Source organism: Pogona vitticeps, chromosome 3, assembly GCF_051106095.1.
Source record: "Pogona vitticeps strain Pit_001003342236 chromosome 3, PviZW2.1, whole genome shotgun sequence".
Lineage (NCBI taxonomy): Eukaryota > Metazoa > Chordata > Lepidosauria > Squamata > Agamidae > Pogona > Pogona vitticeps.
Window position 1 is genome coordinate 23391252 of NC_135785.1, and position 19716 is coordinate 23410967.

The 19716-nt window shown below is 37.4% G+C and overlaps 1 protein-coding gene across 9 annotated transcripts in view; it reads right to left on the reverse strand.

The window, feature by feature from the left end:
* Nucleotides 1–19716, reverse strand: part of SCHIP1 (schwannomin interacting protein 1) — a 525056-nt gene that overhangs the window by 23158 nt on the left and 482182 nt on the right. For 2 of the 9 annotated variants that reach the window (XM_072996132.2, XM_072996130.2), the window contains exon 1: nucleotides 12267–19181. The exons of the other annotated variants lie outside the window; for them this stretch is intronic. In XM_072996132.2, the coding sequence (XP_072852233.1) occupies nucleotides 12267–12344 (78 nt within the window). In that variant the 5' untranslated portion in view covers nucleotides 12345–19181. Of the gene's footprint in view, nucleotides 1–12266; nucleotides 19182–19716 lie in introns of those variants that run through there. 9 annotated transcript variants of the gene reach the window in all.

Genomic DNA, 19716 nt, shown 5'->3' on the forward strand with positions numbered 1-19716 from the left:
TCACTAAGGAAAAGCCTCATTTAAGTCAAAAATCTTTACTTGCTTGCAGGACAGGAATGATGGGGCCAACATGGCCTTCTGTGGGAAGGAGGTCCAGAGTCTGGGAACAGCAAGGGCAAGCAGACTGAATGAATGGGACTCCTTAAATCAACACTTATTTACAGTATGTCCCATTAATTTAGTGGATCTGCTCTAGTTAAGAGTAAAAAAACTAGCCTTACCCAATAAATTTATTTACACCAGTGTCTTGCATATGACAAAGTTCTTCTAGTGATCAACATAATAACAGATGACAGATGACAGAAAGTTCTGTAAGACTCTGCAAGTATGGGCTAGTGCTAGAACTCAAATGTTGTGAGTGTGTAGCCCCAGGATTCCCTGTATATCAGATGAAGAAATGACAGCAATCCTGAGTGGAAAAGATGCAAACTGGAGATTCCTTTCTTACAACTAGACTAGTCTTTGGCCTAAGTTCTAACTAAGTAACCTATTTTGTTTATTACAGCTGGGAAGGGATGCCAGACTTCCTGATTTGAAGCAATTACAGCCATTTCTCAGTTTAAATGACATCTACTTGCCTACTGATTTGCAACATGAACACCATTAGTAGCCCTCATTAGCGATTACATATAGACACTACAGCTAATGGAATGTTTTCCCCCATCCCTTCAAGAAAGATCCTCAGCAATGTATCACGTATCTGGCATATAGCTTTTCTGTCTCAAAAAGTGTAGAAGCAAACAAACTGCATCACGAGGGAAAAATCAATATCCTTAAAAGCACATTTGCTGAGCTTAATAAGGTGGTACATTCATTTTCACTTTACCACAAGCACTGCTATAACATAAAGAAAATCTCAGAGGACTCCCTCATTAGACTCGCCTCCCATATCCAATCTATTATATAGTACTGAAAATGTTTCCATCTGTACCACTGTTTTGTGAACCTTGAAAAATGTCTGTCTAAAGAGCAAATAAAGATTGAAAAGAAACATTCAGGTAGGAGGAACTATCACCCACACTCTCCTAGTTTTAGCAACATAAATAAACCACAGACTAAACCAGTATTGACACATTTCTTATTTTTTAAAGAAAACCCATCTTTCCCCCAAATAGTTTTTGAATTAAAGGAGCATAGGAAAAATGTTCATCTTATATTACACGCACATAAAGAAACAAATATTACATATCACTTTCTTCTTCTGTAAAGGGGTTCCAGGTAACAAATCTAACCCACATCTATTTTATCTCCAGAATTGCCTTGTGAGCTAGATTATGCTGAAGAGCAAAGATTTACCAACACCAGAATGATGCATGATCGACTATAACAATGAAAAATGTCTTGACTTATGTTGTAAAGAAATCTTCTCCCCTCCCCTTGCTTCCTGTTGTAAATTGTGGCCCAGAACAAAAGGTACTCATTGTTCATGAGCCTCACAAGTAAAACTTCTTAATTTCTTTCAAGATGGTAGTTTAAGTGGAAATTGTATTAACTAATGAAGAAAAGATCAATGACATATAGGACTGTGCTCCACCACGTGTGTATGTATGTGCTGTTTAGTTGTCCAGTCAGAAATGAGAATACATGAATGATGACCTGTATGTGTGTGTTTATGTGTGGTTGGTCTTACATTTCCTGTTATAAACAATATAACTGAATTTTGTGAGAACAGGTGAGACTTTGCAACTTAGTATGGGAAAACGTACATGTCCTTAAACCAACAAAATGTTGTACATTTGTTATACTGATGTGGTCTAATATACTGTTATAATGATGACAATTGATTCCATAACTCAGGGCACCTTAAAAAACTGTCTTTTTTTTAAACATATACCTGTAGATGTCAGGACCGTATCTAAAAGAAATATAACATAAGTCTAATTCAGTTGGAAATAAAGTCTTCCAACTGAAAGTAGCTGCAACCCATGTTGTTCTTTGTGACTTATTGGGGTGTGCTCTAGATAAAGTGCCTTGTTATCCAAAGAGCTAGACCTGCAACTGATTCTATACACAGTATTTCCCACTTCACACAAAGCTACCCCACACCTCATTTGTAAAGCAATGCAACTGCCTCATGTAAAAACTTTATTTGGTCTCACTTACTACTTAACTTTTGTTCCTTCTATTGTCCAAAGAATAGCTTATGCTTTTGCGAAGGCTTTCACGGCCAGGATCTAATAGTTGTTGTGGGTTTTTCGGGCTCTTTGGCCATGTTCTGAAGGTTGTTCTTCCTAACGTCTCGCCAGTCTCTGTGGCTGGCATCTTCAGAGGACAGCACTCCAGAGCACAGAGTGCTGTCCTCTGAAGATGCCGGCCACAGAGACTGACGAAACGTTAGGAAGTACAACCTTCACAACATGGCCAAAGAGCCCAAAAAACCCACAACAACCAATAGCTTATGCCCCTTGTTTAACTGGGCAGAAGCAATGTTTTGAGATCTATCTTGTTTCCACAAAAATAAGTCATACCCCAAAAATAAGCCCAGGTTAAATGAAACCCTGCCCTCCACCATTGTGCAGCAACCAGAAGATGAAATGACTGTATTTGACTAAATGTACAGTAGATGGTTGGACATGAAAAAAAATCCCCTGAAAATAAGCCCTAATACGTTTTTAGAGCAAAAATTAATATAAGACCCTGTCTTATTTTCAGGGAAACACGGTAACATGAACATGTCTTGAAAGAAGATTTTTATTTAACAGCAAGGATGACGGACAGGCAGCTCTCCAGATATTGTGGTCTTCAGCTTCCATAATCATTCTCCACTGAGTATGATGGCTAGGGATGATAGGGATGGCAGCCCAACAAGGCCTGGAGGGCCATTTGTGCCTCGTCCTTGCTTTACAGAAACCAGACGCTTCAATTTTATCGACTTATATAATGAATAGTAAACAAAGCAATATCCTACAACTGAAATTCTGCCTCAGCTAAGAGTTTTCCTCATCTACCCCCTTCCATGTTCACTGTGGAAGCTAATTCTATAATCTATAAGCTATGATGTTGAAAAACAAAAATGACGTATTTTGGTTGTCAGTAGGTTGACCCATTTGGTGGAAGGAATGCTGGAATTCTCAGTGGGTTCATAATAAAAAAAACATGCTAACCCTAATGCTAACCTCATCCCTGATTTTAATGTTAATGCTTCTGCTAACCCTTAATACACTGGAATTCCCATGAGAGTAGAAAACACTTTAAACAAATTACTCAGTGCAATTTGTTTTTAAATCTGCCTGGATGAGGCAGTTCAGAAACTAATATCATATCAGCAGAAGAGACTTGATACTTCCAGTGGAGATAGGCTGGAGAAATTCTTGAAAGGCAGCTATGGAGGAGTATCTGTGGTGGAAGGGGGCAATAAGAATGCCACTCTAGCTGATTCTTGTTAGTAATGTGGAGGAGGCAATGTCAATGACGTCTAAGTACTTTACACCCCAAAAGCTATATGATGAGACAACCCACCATAAAAGAAGAGATAATGCTCCCAGGTCAGTAAGTGTCCAATAAGCTACTGGGGAAGAGTTATTGATATGAGAACCAGTGCTCTTAATGAAGCTAACGAATCAAAGCAGATGCTGATGCACAAAATTGCAAAAGGAAAATTCAAAACTATCCAGTATGTACAACTAAACATAGAAAATGAGAAGTTTGAAACATGGTAAGCTTCCGGAAAGACAAACTGAAAAGAAATGGTGTCGTTCCAAAAGTGAAGTGAAATGTAGCAGAAGCTGCTAGGACCTATACTGCAAAATCTGACTATGGAAAGCCCATCGATATACACTATTCAAATCTACTCTCCAGCTACAGATGCTGAATTAAAAGAAATCAAAAGCTTCTATGCAGCTGACCAGGATGAAACTGACCACACACCACAACAGGATGTCCTCATAATTATAGGTCATAGAAGAAGAAATAAAGCAAAACGGTATTGGAGGATTGGGTGTATGAGTTAGAAATTAAGCATTTTGTAATGCTAACGATGTGTTTACTGCAAATATGTTTCATGCAAGTGAACAGATGATAGTACTAACGGATGCATCAGATGGTGCAGGAATCAAATAGAGTATACAGTATGATTGGAAGCTGAAGATGAAAGTTTTATTATGTACAGAAAACAAAACAAGGAATGAACTATGGTACAGAGCATGAATATTAACAATTAGAGTAAAAATGGGAACCATAGAACAATCATATCATAATACTATTTAAATAACATTCCTGAATGGGTTGAAGACCATGTAAAGAACAAATTTGTATTATCAAACTTAACTGACCACAGACCAGAGGAACTGTGGCTTAAACAAGAGAAAAATGCAGAGAAAAATGAAGTACAATACAAAAGAGATGCAAGAATGAAAGCTTCTTTTGACAGAGAAACAGTTGTTTTAAAAGTGAAGTGAAAACTGCTTTCAAGGCACTTGAAAAAATAAATCACAAGGGGAAGACAGCATATCACTAGTACTATCTCATACTACATAGACTAAATATATGACAATTCTAACAAGAAATATGGAAAACAGAGTGGCTTACAAATATGAAATGCTCAAGACCCATCACAAATAAAGGAAATTAAAAGACTTCAATAACTATCTAATCACTCAATTAATTTCCTGTGCAAGAAATGTTATGCTCAAGATTAGAGATGGGGATATTTGTACTGTATTTGTATTCGAATATCCTCATCGCAGCTGGCCCTAATGAGGATCTGGCCCCCGGGACCAGACCATCCATTCACATGTCCTGCTGCTGCCCCAGCCCCACTTATTCTGCCAATAGCGCCTAGAACTCTGACCTTATTACTTAAGGTAGATGCATTTTACTGACAATATAAATGTGAATAAGCCATTTACGCACACAGGGAAAAGTGAAAAAAAAATTAAATCATGACAATAATGTAAGTGCAAGAACTGTAGCAATAACATGGTTAACGTAGTAATTAATGGGACAGCAGAAATTGAGGTCATTAGCATAATTATAAAGTGGCAGGCAGAAATGTATCCTTTTGATTACAGCAAAAATTTCCAGCAGATCAAAGAGCTGTTCATACTGTTCCTTTTTGAAGAGTAGCATAGATACACTTATATCCCAAAAATGCAAGGGTTTTTAATTATTTTTATTAAATATATAATCATATTTTTATAAATGCTCTTATTTAATGTTTTTAAGAAAACTATTAAAAATCTAAACATGGGACAACTACTAAATACTGAGAAAAACATTACAAAATATAAAATAAATTTTAAAAAGGAAAGGAAACTTTGAAGCTTCTGTACACAACAAATGGCAGGACTAACAAAACAGTCCTAGAATACCAATTGATTTAAAATGCAAAAACAATACAAAAAACACCTCAAACCCCAAAACAAACCAAACCAAAAAATAAACAAAAAGCCAAACAAACAAACAAAAAATCACCCAGCAAATGTTTGAAAAAAAAATGATTATTTGATAAACCTGGGGGAAAGAATTTTCAGCACACTATAAAAAAGGTAAGTTTCCTCCAATTTTTTAATTTACTGTGAAAAAGCTCAGAATATTGTTACTGTTGAAATGAACAGTAAGGATTTGATAGCTGAGCAAAGAACCACAATTCAGATTTCAAAAAATTCTTGCTTTAATGTTTTAAGTGAATATTAATATAATCCTTCTGTATACTCTGATACAACCCTCCCCCCAAAACAAATCTTTTTTACAATGAGGCAGTGGAGATCATTGAGTGTTTCCACCATGTTAAAAACCAAAATGTTACACTGGCATATCGATAGCTTTGGGATTCTGCGATTCAAGTTGGCAGTTATATTATAATTAAGGAACCTGGCCAACTCATCAAGATTGTAAGTACTGACTATTACTGCAGGGTTACAAGTCTGCTAGCCAAATATTTATAAACCTGTATGATACACTGTAAGGTTGTTTCATGGATCATTAATATACTTCTAAATAACAAGGTAGTTTTTTTTTTAAAAAAAAATTCCAATGCATTTCATGATACATTTTTTAAGTTACCAAATACTTACAGTGGGGTCTTGACTTGAGAACTTAATCTGTATTGGAAGGCAGTTCTCAAGTCAAAAAGTCTGTAGGTCAAGTCTCCATTGACCTACAGTGCATTGAAAACCGATTAATCCCGTAACAGGCCGTTTTTGTTCCATTTTGGTTTTTTTTCTGGTCTGTAAGTCAAATCTCAGTCTGCAAGTCAAACCTAAATTTTGCGGCCAGAGAAGTCTGTAACTCAAAAAGTCTGTAAGTCAAGCCGTCTGGAAGTCAAGGGTCCACTGTATTGGCCTTCCTGATGAAATGGCTCAGCCTCCCAGAAGATGTGAAAAGCAATTTCAAATTAGTTTTTAGACTGCTGACTAACAAGGGCAGTACTTTTTAAATCATACAATATGTACCAGATTGAATACATGCAAAGCAATGTTAGTTGTCTGTTAGCTATTAAACTGTGTTCAAGCTTCTGTTGCTGACACACAACGTCCTAAATAATTCAAGAGCAGAATAAACAGCAAAATATTTTCACTCACACCGTGTTGACCTCTAAGATCTTCAGAGAGAGATCTGCTGTACAATATCACCATGTAATTTCCTGAAAATTAGCATTTTCAGCAGCTGCAACCACCGTGTGATACGCCTTCCCATATATACTATGTGGATTAGAAAACACTACCTGAAAACTCACCTGCTTAACAACCTTTCCCTCACTTGTAATTATGATGTGGCTGTTTTACTGTTATACAGTAGTAGATACTAGCTGTGGTTTTACAGTATTTTGTATAATTTTATTGTATCACATGATATATAAATATTAATCAATTAATATATAGTTAAAACAATCAATCACCAGTTCAGATCATGGAGACTACTTTGAATGTATGGGATCAATTTTTATATATAACTCCACCCTCTCAGGTTTATGTGCTCCCTCTCTTTTTCTCGTGAAATAAGAACCACTGCAATCCAAAAGCTGCCAATACACTAGAAGCTCCACAAAAAAGCCAAACATGATTTAAACTGGCCATCCATCAGAACTGCAAATCAAGTGCAAAGAATAAATAATTGTTCTGGATGCAACGACAATGAAGAACTTAAGTGTGTGAGGGACTTCTGAGAGAAGGGAATGTGTAAGCACAAGCTTATTCCTGCAAGACTAAACCAAGATTTGGAATAAAGATAGTATGAGTTGTATCAGGGCAACAAATCTAGTGTTCTTTTCATGTTGTGGTAAATTAAATGTCTGTTGAGAAACCCACAAGCATGACATGAGTATAACAAGAATGCATCTTTGGGGTTCTCTGGAAGAAACACAGGCATTAATTCTTGAAGCCCCTTTTCAAAGTCATTCAAACTAATGACCACCACATCTCACAAACACTATGCTCTACAACTACTACTTTCTGTACTAGGAATAGTGGCCAAACTCACACTGGGTTTATACGTTGCTGAAAGGCAATTGACATAATTTTCATTGGTGAAGTGCCACAAGTTAAGAAGTCTATGTAGAATTTTGCTGTTGGATACTGACTCACAGCAACCATTCAGCTTTGCTGGAAACTGAGTATTAAAACTTTTACTTTATCTCCATATCATGAATCATCTTATATTAAATCCCTTTATTTGCCTTTTTCTCCCACGGCTATATGGCCCCAAATGTAACTTTCATCACAAACAAGAGGCAGCATGATTCCTCATTATTTCACTTGTTCCCTCTGTGCTTTCTGCAATTTCACAGTGACCAGAATTGTACACAGGGTGCTGTCTTAATTATATTTTAATTTGCCCCAAAGACTTGTTCCCAGCTATTCCACAGCTATTATGATTCACAGCTGGAACATGGGATGCTTGTATCCAAACCCAACACTATCTGCTGTAACATATGGGCTCTGGAGAAAGCTAAACTAGAATATGTAGCATATGAGCACTAGAATATGTGCTTTAAGTGGTAAATAATAGAGCTTCATATTGTTAGAGCCCTAATTTCTAAGCCAGAACCGATGACAATTAATATTTATAGGGTTCCTTTAGATCACTTACCGCCTGATTTTGATATTAACAGATTATAGAGGCAGATTATGGAAGTGAAACTCAATTTATTTTCAAAACTGCCAATGTGATACGAAGCTTGGTGGCTAATTTATTAAAGGCACAGGATCTATTTTGCTGTTCCACACCATCAAGTCAGAATGGACTTAAAACAACCCTAATAGTGCTTTTGAGGTAAGTGAGACATTTAAGGACTGGTTTCACCAGTTCTACATCCTCAGTGAGCTCCCATAGCTAAGTGGGGGATTCAGACCCGTCCCTCTTGAGTGTCCATCACTCTCTATCCACTACACCGTACAGGTGTACCTCATTTTACAAAATTAATGCAACCTCCAGGACATTACATAACGTGGAAATTTCATAAACTGAAACACGGATTGCGCTAGGAATGGGGGTGGTGCTAGTATAGTGGAAAAAAAACGTAAACCAGGCCATTATTTTCTATGGATTTTGGTTCATAAACTGAAAATTATGTAAACCGAGGCGTTCATAAATTGAGGTACAGCTGTACTAGGTATCAGCATATATTTTACAACAGGCTTAATGATTCTCTACACAAGAGTTTAATAACTTAATTGCTCATGAAAAAAGTCATGTTCTTTTAGAAATCTGTTTGCTTTTATAAACACCCTCAAAAGTACTCCTAGCCCCTTCTAGGACTTTTTCACAGTCTGAGGAATATATGTTCTCAGTCTAGGACTTTTTGTCAAAGTCTTCAAAGCCACTCAGTAAAAACACTGTGCAGGGAGTTAAGCCTACATTTCCCACATTCTTCATGCTAGCCACTGAGCCATACAAATACCTATTAATTAACCTAAACCTACTTTTGTATAAAGGCATTCTAACTTTTTCTTATTCTCAAGAGGTTTGGTGAGAAAACTGTTCTTCTTCAGTATAGTTGGAAATCAAACTATACTACTGAAACAACAAATTACAACATAAGATTTGCAGCATGGAGAGAGAGGGGGGAATTATCTTTTGAGGAAATCTTCAGGCAAGGTATTTTATTTTCCAGAATGTTTCTTGATCTATCTGTCCCCTTATGTTAAGACTGAAATAACCTTTACTGGACACAAGAGTGGACCACTAAAACTGGACTACTAAAATTAAAGAATTTGCAAGGTTTCATGGATTAAATTCCACTGTTTCAGGCTTTGCACAACTTTCCCATGGATAGTGCAGAAAAATTATAGACAAAATTGCAGAAAACTATCCATGGAGTAACAGTGCTAAGCCTGAAGAAGTGGAATTTAATCCCCAAAACTTGCAGTTTCCTTAATTTTAGTGGTCCAATAAACAGGTATCAAGCGCTCTTATATTTGTATAATCTTGGGGACCACACAGCCTTTTCTTTATTATTTCTAACCTTTACTGGATTAGATTTGCAGTCTCTATTTTATTACTGCTTTTTATGGGGCTTAAGAAATGCAGCCAACTTGTACTCATAATTTTGTCTAAATTGTTGAGGAGTGGTTGAATCCCACAAAAGCTAGCAGGAGCATTTGCTGATTGCTCATCCAGAGCAATAACATATCAGAAAATAATTTTATTGACCTTTTAAAAGTTCACTTTATTTCATATATTACCAATAAATGATTTTTAAGGATTAATTGTATGCTTGCCTAGGAAGCTTTACACAATATAAATGCACACTGAGAACAATGTGTCAACATTTACATGACCCCAGCTGGTCTCTTATTGGGTACTACTCCTTTTTTCTCCATAGAAGGCCTTTTGGCTGGAAGCATTACTGGATATTTTAATGGGCACATTCTCTTAAACACTTCCCCAGTCTAGCATTTACAGCACTAGAAATCGGGTTGTATTGGCCACCAGTAGGCCAACAGATAGAAATGCCAGCTTTAGAATTTAGAGCAAGTCCAATTATATTCCTATTGTTACATCTCCTTTATTGTATATAATTGCTAGTGCAATAGTTGTTCTATGTTAATTTACTTTGATGCAAACAAACCAAACCTAATTACAAAGTCTGTTTAGTCTTATGGTAATATAGAGTCGATTCAGAGAGCCCTCTTTCAACTCAGTATTAATATTTAAAGTTTCTCTGCTGCAATATCATATTTTCAGTTGTCAGAAAGAAATTTTTGAAGACACCAGTTCTAGAAAGAAATGAAAACTGTCAACATACTTAAATGAGAGCCCCAGTGTTTGTGACCATTTCTTGTATTCCAGATTATATGAACAATTTTTTAACCTCAACATATATATGAAACTCACTTATTTATGTACTTTATTTATAGCTCGTCTTTCTTCAAATGAAGACACCCAAGGCAGTGTACAGCAGCTTAAAAAGTATACACACATTTAGAAAGTATACACATAATTTAAAAATTAGAGTATTAATATTAAATACAATTAAAACTATAGCAATATTAAAAATGTAAGTAGTTTGAAACATATGATAAAAACAGAATATGCTGCATCCACCAATAAAAACTCCAGTCCAGCCAGGACATTTGCAAATCAGAAAGCCAGTTTAAATAGGAAGGCTTTGACCTGCTGGTGGAAGGGCTGTAGGCAAAGCTGCATTAAACTAGATGTTGCTAGACTTACCCTCTTATGGCAGCGAATTCCACAGACTGGGAACAGCCATGGCAAAAATCAGAACATCAACTCATGTGACCAGTAACTTTCTGATTAGAAACCCTTTTTTCCTGGGGCTCAAGTCTATTAGCCTCCTATAACCAGAGATCCTCTAACTAGAGATGCATGAACTTGTATCGTCCTCACATGCTTTCCCAGCAAGCTGTGGTCTCTCCCAAACTATACAGTCAATTTCACATCTTACAACAGAAATATCATTAACTCTCAACTAAGTCAGGCAGCTGGGCCCAGTGGAAATTGTAGTCCAAAACATATGGAAGAAACAACATTGCTACATGTACACAATCAGCCTTAATGAGCATAGGTTGGGACGGGACTGACTTCTAAAAAGGTACATACAGAATTGTATTGTTAAGAATGACTTGGTAAAGGTAAAGGTTCCCCTTGACATTTTTAGTCCAGTCGTGTTCGACTCTAGGGGGCGGTGCTCATCCCATTTTTCTAGCTGTAGAGCCAGTGCTTGTCCGAAGACAGTTTCTGTCGTCACGTGGCCAGTGTGACTAGGGAGCGCCGTTTTACCTTCCCACCGAGGTGGTACCTATTTATCTACTCGTATTTACATGCTTTCGAATTGCTAGGTTGGCGAGGAACACAGCCCATGGTAACTGATGATGGAAGTTGTAATCTAATCGCATTAGGGCTACCTCAAGTTGCTCCTCCCTGCAATAAGCATAAGAGATTCACAAAGCTTCCTTGAAGACAATAGAGTTAGCCTGTTGTTTTTAAAATGCTATGGACAGACATGGCTGCCGTTCTGGAAATAATTCTTTTTTTAGCCAGGATGACAGTGAAATGCATCAAATTCTATGCATAAAGAAAACCTGCATAGCCAATAATTATCTAAAACAGACTTGGAGCTGATTCTCAGTGAACAAGTGTTGCCCTGAAGGAACACATAAACAGTAGGACATTTTGGCACTCTGAGGAGAAGGACAAGCATGTACTTGTAACTTGACGTCAAGACCTCAGCCGTGGAACTGAAGTTATTTTTAAGCACGTCTGTTATTACCAGACTTAGACAATTACTATATTTAAAGCTCCATATCGCAGCTGGCATACTTTTCAAAGATCTGCCACTGCAGCAATTTATAGAAATCATCCACACCCCAGCAAACTAACTGTGCTGATCAGTTTGAAAAGTTTCTACTAAACTCAGATTCTATAGGAACAAGGTAAATGAAAAAATAAAGTCTTCCATGCTGCTCTCAAGCAGCATCACGATACAGTCCAATTAACTGCATAGCTGACCATAACCCACAGAAATATATTTCTAGGAGCTGATTTTAATCAATGTACAAGGCTGCTGGCAGCTAAAATGTTTTATACAGCATAACAAAAGGCACTTTGAATGCAGTATTTTGAACTACAGCTTAACAGAAATTTTGGGTAAATGTTGAGCATGACAACAAATGTCATTATGTAGAAAAGTAAAGAGACGCTATTGTGAATCAAACACAAGGCTGTTTTTTGCAGCCTCTGAGGACGGTTTGTCAATGCCTCTGCGTGTGTGTCTCTCTGTGTGCAACTGCATGGCTTTGATTTCTTTCTCTTCTGCAAAACCAGAGCCATTGTTCTAAGATAAAAACAGCCTTTTTGTCCCTTACCTTTTTATAATTCCCCTCCATATCCAAAGTAGATACTTCAGAGATGATGTCATCCATTCCATCATTGTCCAAATGCATTCTTTAACTCTTCAAGACCCAAGGAAACCAAACCGTCACTTTCTCCTCCTCTGTCTCTCAATGTTTATCCTATGTTTCACACATCCTTTCTTGCGGCTCATTCTTGAAAGAACAGTAGCAGGTGGCAACTGAGTATCAGGCCAACAACTTCCCTTGTCTTGTCCATTCATATAAACAAGCATGCATGCCTTTCGTTTAGTAGAAATATCCCTCTGGTTAGAAGTCCTCTCCTTGCTGACACTTGGACCTGTCAGGAGCCTGATCTTCTCACCGGCTGCTATCACCTACCTCCAAAGTCGGCTGCTACAATCTACAGCAAAGCATGTTCCTTTTTTTCCTAATAAAGTAAAGGCTGTCTTTGAGCTGCAGCCAGCTGATTGCACTTCTTTGCCAGTTACACAAGGAAAGCAACAATCTTCCTCCAGCCACTGGTAGTGCAGGATAAAAATAGACGGAAGGCTTTTGAGCGGACGACAGCAGAGCAGGAGGAGAATGAACGGGGGGGGGAGCCCTCCCACACCTGATTTTTTTAAAAAAGGAGTGAAATATTTAATGTAATAAATCAAAGCTTCACAGGCCACAGAGCTAAACAAGTCAACCAGTCAGGCCCATGAGCATAAGCCAGATGCTCCTCTTTTTAAAAAAAAGCTACTCTCAGTTTGACCAGACTCAAGGCAGACTCAAGGCAAGATACCTCCACTGGATGAGGAACATCCCCCCCCCCACTATGATGAACATCTAGAGGAAAGAACAGTGGTAGAAAGTTTCCTTTCCATGGCAATGCTCTCAGTTTCAGTCACTAACCACGTCCGTTGCAAAAGCCTGAGGCAGTAGGCAAAGCCTGTAACTCCAGAGAACTGCTGCCTGTCAGAACTGGAAATACTGGGCTAGATGGAGAAATAATTTGACCCAGCACAAGGCAATTTCCTATGCTGTCACCATCTAAAGACTCTCCATGTCTTATGGCGATTGACATCGCTGAACATTTTTTCTATTCCAGGACAAATTCTTTTCCTCTCTTAAATATCAGGTCTCTACAACAGTGCTTTGACTAATTAAAAATAGCAAACAAAAATAAACTACAAGAGCGCCCCCCCCAATATCCACGGGTGACACATTCCAGGACCAACTATGGATGCATGAAACTGTGGATGGTATATCACCCCTGGGTTGATCATGTGCCCTGCAGCACTAGCACATAATGCCAGAGTTAATCCGTCCTTCCAGGCTTTGAACCCTGGTGCCTGCTTTATATTTTTGTGAATGTACATTCTATTGGGCATCCTTTCCCAAATCAAGCCAGTTTCATTGCAATTGAAGACTTCTTTTCAATGGTAGCTTTCCCCAACAATCAACTTCTTCACTTCTGTTGGAAACATAAATTTTGTATTTGTCAAATTATGCCTTTTCCTAAATCTATGCAGCAATTCCTTATTTGCTGTCCTTCTTTTTAGCGGATTCTTTCTTACGTTTTTGTGTCGGCTTAAGACCTTTTGCTGTAACATATCATTGTCAATAGGATTACGTTTCCTGTTCATATCTTCAACCCACAAATGTATTTTTTTTCCATCTTAACTAACACCTTATCATGCACTGTAGACATAATTTTCACAGTCTGAGGTGCCACAGCAAAACGTAGCCTAATTTTTTCATTCTTCACCACCATATGAATGGCGATTCATTTCTACATCTTAGCTATCTCAGTATACAATCTTTTCCTTACTGTATCAAGAATTAGCACCTTTTCACTGATGGGAAGAATTTCATGGCTTCTCTTAGGCTTTGAAGAACTGCCAGCAACATTCCTTTTGCACTTTGGGGTCACTGTTTAGCTAAATTAAGGGTTATTTTCACAACACTGCGATAACATGGCATCAAATGTGGATAGCAAGAACACTAGAGGTTAACGGGATGTGAGTAAAGTGGGCTAGTGTGGGTACACAGGAAGAAGAGAGAATAACATACCGAGCACAAATAGGCAGGAAGATTTCACCATGTTATTCAGAACTGCACACAATCTGAAACTCATGAATAGTTTATTTCTGGTATTTTCCATTAAATTTTTTTAGGCTGCGAAAAACAACAGATAACTAAACCCATGGAAACTGAATCTGCGGATACGGGAGTTCTACTGTTAAGTTATAAATCTTGCCAGGTACCACATCAATTCTTGAACACAAAACTCACACACATATATACCATATTATCCTCCCTCTCACAAATCCACTTGCAAGCATTTTCTACTTCAGAAAATTGCTAAAATAATATTTCCCTTACACTGTAGTAAGTTATAATTGTGATCTTGAGTAAGCTTAATTTAAAAAAAGCACCACAGAAATGCTATATATTCCAAAAAATTCAAAATTAATAAACAAAAAGGGAAGAAATGGAGAACAAAGCTACATTATGGTTACATATGATTACTGACAGGTTATGCCTTTAAATATTCTTCTTTACTTCTCATGTAGGAGTGTAAGTAGAATGTATTGCCTGTTGAGATTACACAGCAAGAATAAGAAATAAAAATGTATTAAGGAAGGAAAAAGGGGACCTGGTCACATCTCAATCTCTGGATTATCTTTTTTAAAAGGTTTCAATGCAACCAAGATATGATATTCTAGTACCAGGAATTGCTGATGCACCATTATTTTATCTGAAGTACTTTCAGGTCAGTAACAAGATGAAGTAAATATTGGATCTCTGCTTCCTATCTTTACTCTAAAATGTCACCAGTATTTCCCAAGGCCATTTTTAAACGTTTGCTATTAAATTTCACCTCCCCCCCCCAAAAAAGCACTTACAATGATGAGGCTACTTATATTTCTGGGTAAGTGCTTCAGAATTGGATAAATGCCTACATTTCAAGGGGAAGAAGCATTAAGGAAGATAATTTTGATGACCCAACCCAGTGAAACAAGAACTGGCACAAAATGTATATTACAAACCAGATCAACAATAGAGTTGCCTTTAAAATCTCCCTTTTAAGTCTGCTATAGAAAACCAAGAAAGGATTTGATCCTGAAATACACTTACCAGGAACATTAAAAGGAATGACTATTTTAAAATCTCTCTAATACGGACTATTCAGAAGTTTAAAAGAAGACATGTTAATGTATGGGGCTAACTAAATCCAATTATTTTCTTAGTAAGCTTCTATGTAATTACTTTTCTGCACACAGGAATTATGTTAATATGCTTTATGGATTTTTTTATGGCTCCCATCCTCACAGATGACTCAGTGGTTCATTTCCCAGTGTTCTTAAAATGAATTCTTCCTTTTTCCTGTTTCTTCCATGATAAAACTAACTTTAAAACTAACTCTTTAAAAATATTGCGTACTCTTTTTCCTACATGTTAGGGTAATTTTAGAAGCTTCTGGCACTTATCTGTGGAAATGAAAAACGGGTTGCAAATAAGTCTGCACCACAAAGAAAGTAATTTTTCACATGTATACAGTCGATACATGTAAAATCCTTAAGATTATCACACAAAACCATAGGAACTACACAGTATTGTATTCACAGAAGCATCTGCTATGTTCTTGCATAGTAAAACAGAAATAATGGCCATACGCATGCTCCTTGGTGGAAGAAATGAATAAAACAACATGATTCTATTATAAGCTGGTACAAATTACAGTGGTGCCTCGCACAACGATGTTAATTGGTTCAAAAAAAGAAACCGTTCTGTGAAACATCGTTCTGTGAAACACCATTTCCCATAGGAATGCATTGAAAACCGGTTAATCCGTTCCAATTGGAACGGATTGCTGTCCTTAAGCGGAAATCCCCATAGGAAACATCGTTGAGGGAAACGCGGTTCCCCAATTGAAATGCATTGAAGCTGACTCAATGCATTTGAATGGGTTTGCGAAGTCCCTTTTCGCTCCTGTAAAAGTGCCTTAAACTGTTTGAAAAGTGTTTTAAATGCTTGCAATCGTTAGCCCACCTCCTGAACCCTATGCAAACTTAATTTGGTGTTGTTCTGAGTCGTCGTTAATTTTTGGTGAATTTTTTAATTCTCCATTGAAAGCCTTTAAGTTAAAAATTAACGACGACTCAGAACAACACCAAATTAAGTTTGCATAGGGTTCAGGAGGTGGGCTAACGATTGCAAGCATTTAAAACACTTTTCAAACAGTTTAAGACACTTTTACAGGAGCGAAAAAGGGACATCGTTAAGTGAAATTCCCCCATAGAGAACATCGTTAAACGATGGGGGAAATTCATCAAAGAAACCCATCGCTGTGTGAATTCATCGTTGTATGAAGCAAACTTCGCATTAACTGTGCAGTTGTGCAATAGCATTTCAGACATTAAATGTCTACAAACTTGCCCACAATATCAATCAGTCCTTTTTAATATAATCTGGAAAATGGGTTGTGTATTTATGTATGTGTGAGAGAGCACATGAAAGAGAAAAAGAGTCATCTTAGCCCTTTCACTATATGATATGACAAATGTTATAATCATATTAATCAGGGATATGATATCTGTCTTCTCTGCCCAGAAATCTTCTTACATGGTTGCTTTGTTTGTCAGGCTGAGCAAGGTGTAAGGACATTAGTCCAAATCTATTCTAGCTGATAAGTAGCTTACAGAAAAAGATCCAGTTGGTCAATCTTTTTCTTGAATATGTTCTACGAAGTTTAACAGGTGCCAACATTAAACTGCCCAGCTCCCTGGCTTCTAAAATATTATGTTGCCAGCTAGAAATTAAACAAATATTTTGCAGCACAGGCATCTGTGGGAACTGAAATTGAGAAACTTCCTAAATACTAAAAGCATTGGAATGAACACACATCTTAACAATCTTAACATCTTTTAGAGATAGGAAATAGGAAGCTTTTCCAGGGGAACTGAAGCCAAAAATGGAATTTCTTCTGTGCCTTGGGATAATTTGCATATATTGCCAGTTCTACAAGAAAATACTGATGCCGAGGGAGGTCCGGAAAGAAAAAACAAGAAACCGGGCCTTCTCGACGGTGGGTCCTTGCCTCTGGAATAATCTTTCTCCAGAGATTTGCTGGGCATTTTAAAAAATCAATTGAAAACTTGGATGTTTATGCAGGCCTTCCCTCCAGTTAATACCTGATTCCCTTTTCTTTTTCTTGTATTTTTTCCTTTTCTTTTCATCTTGAATAATCTGTATATTGATGTATAAATATTTTGTTATATTTTATATGTTGTGTTTGTATGTTGGAAGCCGCCTAGAGTGGTCGTTCGACTAGATAGGCAGGGTATAAATACAACAAATAAATGATAAAAAATAAATGTCCAGACCCCAGAAATGTAAAAGGAAAATTCTTAATAATTTACCCTGAGTTTTTAAAAGAGCACTTAACAGATCTGGCATAAATATGAAGCTGTCAAGCTTTCCCCCAATTGTTTGGCAAACCACCCACAATTATGTCATTTAAAACCAACATTTGTGAGTAATTTTCACTGCCAATCCAAAAGAATCATGCCTCAAGTGGATGATGCATCTGTACAGATAATAGACCATTGCCTAATTCCTAACAGTCGCAGTAAGAAGGTGCAGGATCATTTAATGCTAATTAAGGTGTGGGAACTGCAATCAATGATTTTTAGGTTGACAACCAGAAGGTGTCAGTTACACTGCATTAAAGAAAGTGTGGAGGTGGTAACAATTATGTTTCACTACAGTTCTAGCATTGAATATGTAGTCATCAGTGATCTAGAAGGGGATTCAAACTGATGTCCTGAAAAAAGGAAGGGACTTTAATTACACAGCACATGGTTCTAGAACAATGAATATTTTTGGTACCCTAAGATAAGCAGAATATTAGATAGAGTCAAAGGAAGCAAAAGTCCGTCCTTTTGTCTAACAACTTTTTAATACACTGCATTTTTTAAATTACAGAAAAGCTTTTCCTTAAAAAAAGAGCATAAGAGAGATCCTTAAGAAAGTGTCTTAACTACTGGCAATCCATGAAGTTACAGAAGGTTGTCTGCATTTTTCAGTGTTAAAACTCTTTGCCACGACAGAGATAAAGTGTGAGAGTAGATGATGCCATGGCTTGTCAGTATTCATGCATTCTGTATTCTGTTTCTCATGTGTACTTTCACTTGTGGCAGTTCACACCTATTAATTCAAACTTGAAAAATGTGCCTATTAATTCAAACTAGAAAAATTAACATCTGTCATTATGATCAATATCTATGTTTGGAAGTAGAATATGTAGATTGCGTGGCAATTTGGGAGAGGAGCAATGTATGCAAAGGAACAGTACTCACTGGATCATGTATCACCAAACACTCTGATCATGCCTGATCTTATCTGATTTTGGAAGGGAAGCCGGTCTAGGCTTGATTACTATCTCGGTAAGAACACCAAGGAGTACCAAGTCTTGCACTAGGGAGGACATGCATTTATGTAGTTCAATAGGACTGCAGAGGCTTTGAACTCTGAATTCAACACCCTGGATCTTCAGTTAGGACAAGGAGAGAATCCTAAATCCAAACACTCTCAATTTGAGTTAACTCTCCTGTGCTAGATGGACTAATTAGGGAAAGGGCATGAACCATGTAGGAAGAGCATCTCATCCCAGGTTTTTTGGGTGGTGGTGGAGAACCTCTGTGGCACTGATGAGCCACCTGTGCATATCATAAATCACCCTTTTGGGTCACCAAATGTCTGATTCCTTGGCTTCGTAGCCCTGACTCAAAGATCAGTGCTTCCCTAAAAGCTATCTAAGTTTCCCAGCAAAGGTTCCTAAGTAAACACTGCCAATGCATGGGGATAGGTCCTTTACTGAATTTCTACCAGTTAAAGAGCAGGAATTTTAATATGGCAATAAATATACAATTTGCACAATAGGATGATTCTAAAACAGCTGATCAGCAACTCTAAAATGGCCGCCCGCTGTGAAAAATGGCTCGCCGCTGTGCTTTAGGATGGATTCCTCGCTTTACAGGCACCGGAAAATGGCTGCCCTATGGAGGATCTTCGCAAAACGAGCAGGTATTTAGCCCATTGGAACACATTGAACGGTTTTCAATGCATTTCAGTGGTTTTTTTAAATTTACTTGACAACGAGTTTGCTTAACAACGATTTTAATGGAACGGATTATCGTCGTCAAGCGAGGCACCACTGTATGTAGCTTCTGAATAGGCTGTGATGAAGCATTAATAGCATATAAACAAAATTACAGCAAATAAAATGCCATCTCCTTATGGGTGGGTTAAAAAAAAGAGGCAAATTCTAGGTTAGGATTCACATTAGAAAGTAGCTGACATAATAATTCCTTTCTGTCCTTGGTGTGCTGCTGGATATTCTGGAAGTCCTTTCCAAAGACATAGCTTTGGTTGTTTATTTTAGCACGTTGATGAAAGAAAAGGAAAAGGAAAT